Consider the following 2,708-nt stretch of genomic DNA (forward strand, 5'->3'; position numbering starts at 1 on the left):
GTGCTGTATTAGTAGACCAAATTGGTCTTGCGTTGAGGGAGCACTTGCGTGGAGGCCCAATGTCCATCTGCTACTGTAATACTTTATAAATAAATCTATTCCCGTCATTTTAATATAAATATATTTACATATATACCTGCCTCTATTTAGACCTCTATAACTGTCCTTTGCCTCCCAGTTCTTTCCTCTATTTCCATTTACTTTCCTCCCATCCCACTATCATGTTTGGCCTGCATTTGGGTTTTGGTAATTACTCTCAGCTACATTGTTCTTGATTGAGCCAATTGGGGAAATTGTTAACTTAATAGCTCCAAGTCATTTTGTTGGGCCTCATAGGAATTCGTACTGAAATTTTCTGCTAAGTGACAACATATTTCCTTTTAGAGGAAGTTACTTTGAAAATCTGGTGGACATCTTGGACTAGAATCTAGTGACTGTGCATTTTAAATTTTTTCTGTTCTGATGCCGATCAGAAGGCACATCAGTTCCATTTGTATGAAATATCTATGGGTGTCTGAGATCTCTTCACGTTGTATTCTGAAGAAGACCTCGAGGAGACAGACTGACTGTGCGTCCCGTGGGCCCAGTGGGTTCAGACAGCATGACCCACAACGAGGTGGTGCAGCACCAGGCAGTGCTTCATTTCATTGGGCACAGGGTCACTGTAAGTCATCCGAACCGACTTGATGGCACTTAATAACATTTTTAAATTAGAGTATAATCATACCACTACTATACCTTTTAAAAATATAGAGCATAAAAACAATTATGCTGGCGAGGCAGGCGGGGAGAGGTTGGCCTGCTCATCCACTGCTGGTGGGACAGTAAAACTATGACCACCATAGAAGGTGGTGTGGTGCTTCCTCACACAACTGAATGGTAGAGATACCATATGGCCCAGCAATGCCTCTATGAGGTGTATCCTACCTTGAGGAGACGAATAACAGATACAGCCACACCATGTTCGCAGTAGCACTATTCACAATACAAGAAGATGGGAGAACGCCTAAACACACCTGGGCACACACACAGTGGAATACTAAGCACTGGTGAAAAACCGATGAACTGGAAGCACCTCTGGACAGACGGGTTTGGAGGTAATTTCGCTGAGTGAAGTTAGTTGCAAAGGACTAATATGAGACCACAGTTATTAAAAATATATACAGATATGGTTGATACAATGGATGTATGGATTGTTATGAGTTGCAAGAGCCCCCAGTAAAATGATCTTTTCATAAAAAAATTAAAAGATCAAAGTTTTCATCCCCAAAGACACAGACTTTAACATGCCGCCAGGTATGGGAGGGAAGCTAGCGGGTAGACTGGTGTTACCTTGTGTGAAGGGGCATCGCCTACAAGGAGGAGAAGAGAAAGAAAAGGTGGGGAGGGGGTGGCAGAGAGAAGAGGGCAAGCTCTTGGGAGGTTTCATAAGTTGTTAAGTTGAATTTTAAAAGAAGATCATCTGAAATGTAAACCTTGCCTAATTAAAAACTAAGACTTTTTTCAAAAACTGTTTGACAGTGCTTAACTTGAGCCAAACCCAAAGGGTTTTTTAAAAATTGATAATTACAACTCCCATTTACTGTATATGCTCAGGTATAAGCCGACCCGCATATCAGCCGAGGCACCTAATTTTACCATAAAGACTGCATTAAAAACGTGCTGAAAAACTCAGCTTATATAAAACTCAGTAAAAAAGTTATCCCTTTGAAACTGTTATTTGGAAGACTGTCTTTCTAGAAGAGGCACAGCATACTGTTGAGCAGCAAAAAGAAATATCCGGGTGCCCAAAGTGATGGTCAGACCTAGAGATTCACAGGAAAGGCTTCCCAGGTTCTTCTCTCCCACTGCCCCCAACAAACGCTGGGCGTCTTTACATGTTCACGTGGTTCTTGGAAGGTGTCTGAGTCCATGGGAATTCACACACGGGAAGAGAGCCTTGCTCGTGAAGACCACGAGCAATGACAGCAGACAGAAGCCTCCCTCATCGAACAGGCCATGCAGAGCACGCTATAGGGCAGTCTCTAGTGTAGAGATTAACTGTAGCAACATGGCAATATAAGTATTGTTACTGCTGGACAAATCCGTCTCTGCCTACAGAGTCCACGAGAGCAGCGTTTGACTACGGCTGATTCCAGAAATCTCTGACTAAAAAGTAAGGACAAAAGCACGAAGCACGTACCTCGTAATGCTCCCCACACTCTGTTGGCCTTGAGCACAGCCACTGGTTCTTGCACAAGTAAGCTGTCTGTGGTAAAAAAAAAACAAACAAAAAAAGTACAGATCTTGACAGTCAGTGACTGGCAATACATGTCCTGACCATGTACTTGGTGTCTCTGGAACCCATTTTGCCTCCTGAGAGTCATTCCACCCTGTATTAGTCTAGGTACTTTAGAGAAACAAATCCACAGCGACTCATGTATAAGAGAGTTTTATGTAAAGAAACTGCATCATGAAAACATCCTAACCCAATGCTGCCCAAGCCCACAAGTCCGACATTAACCCATTAACCCAACACCAGTCCACAAAGTCCTCCACCTCACAAAAGAGGCAATGATGCCGACTGCAGGAGGAAAGCTGAGTCCGTGCACATGTAAGCATCTCAGCACTGGCAAGGGTCTCCACACGGCTGCTCCAGCACCCAGGGCTGCATCGGGATAGATCCATGCGGCTTCTCCTTGGGGATGTCTTGGAGGAAGTCAATCTTG

General features: G+C 43.8%; 2 protein-coding genes across 2 annotated transcripts in view; both read right to left on the reverse strand.

Moving 5' to 3' along the window:
* The window catches only part of HEXB (hexosaminidase subunit beta), a 24,374-nt gene that overhangs the window by 12,807 nt on the left and 8,859 nt on the right, over positions 1-2,708 (reverse strand). The window lies entirely within an intron of this gene.
* The window catches only part of LOC123521103 (beta-hexosaminidase subunit beta-like), an 11,571-nt gene continuing 10,884 nt past the window's right edge, over positions 2,022-2,708 (reverse strand). The window contains exon 3 of the mRNA XM_045285224.1: positions 2,022-2,248. Coding sequence (XP_045141159.1) covers positions 2,037-2,248 — 212 coding nt within the window. The 3' untranslated portion in view covers positions 2,022-2,036. The remainder of the gene's footprint in view (positions 2,249-2,708) is intronic.

This window comes from Echinops telfairi, unplaced genomic scaffold, assembly GCF_000313985.2.
Source record: "Echinops telfairi isolate 266 unplaced genomic scaffold, ASM31398v2 ScPeMD7_7469;HRSCAF=8507_1, whole genome shotgun sequence".
NCBI classification, from domain to species: domain Eukaryota; kingdom Metazoa; phylum Chordata; class Mammalia; order Afrosoricida; family Tenrecidae; genus Echinops; species Echinops telfairi.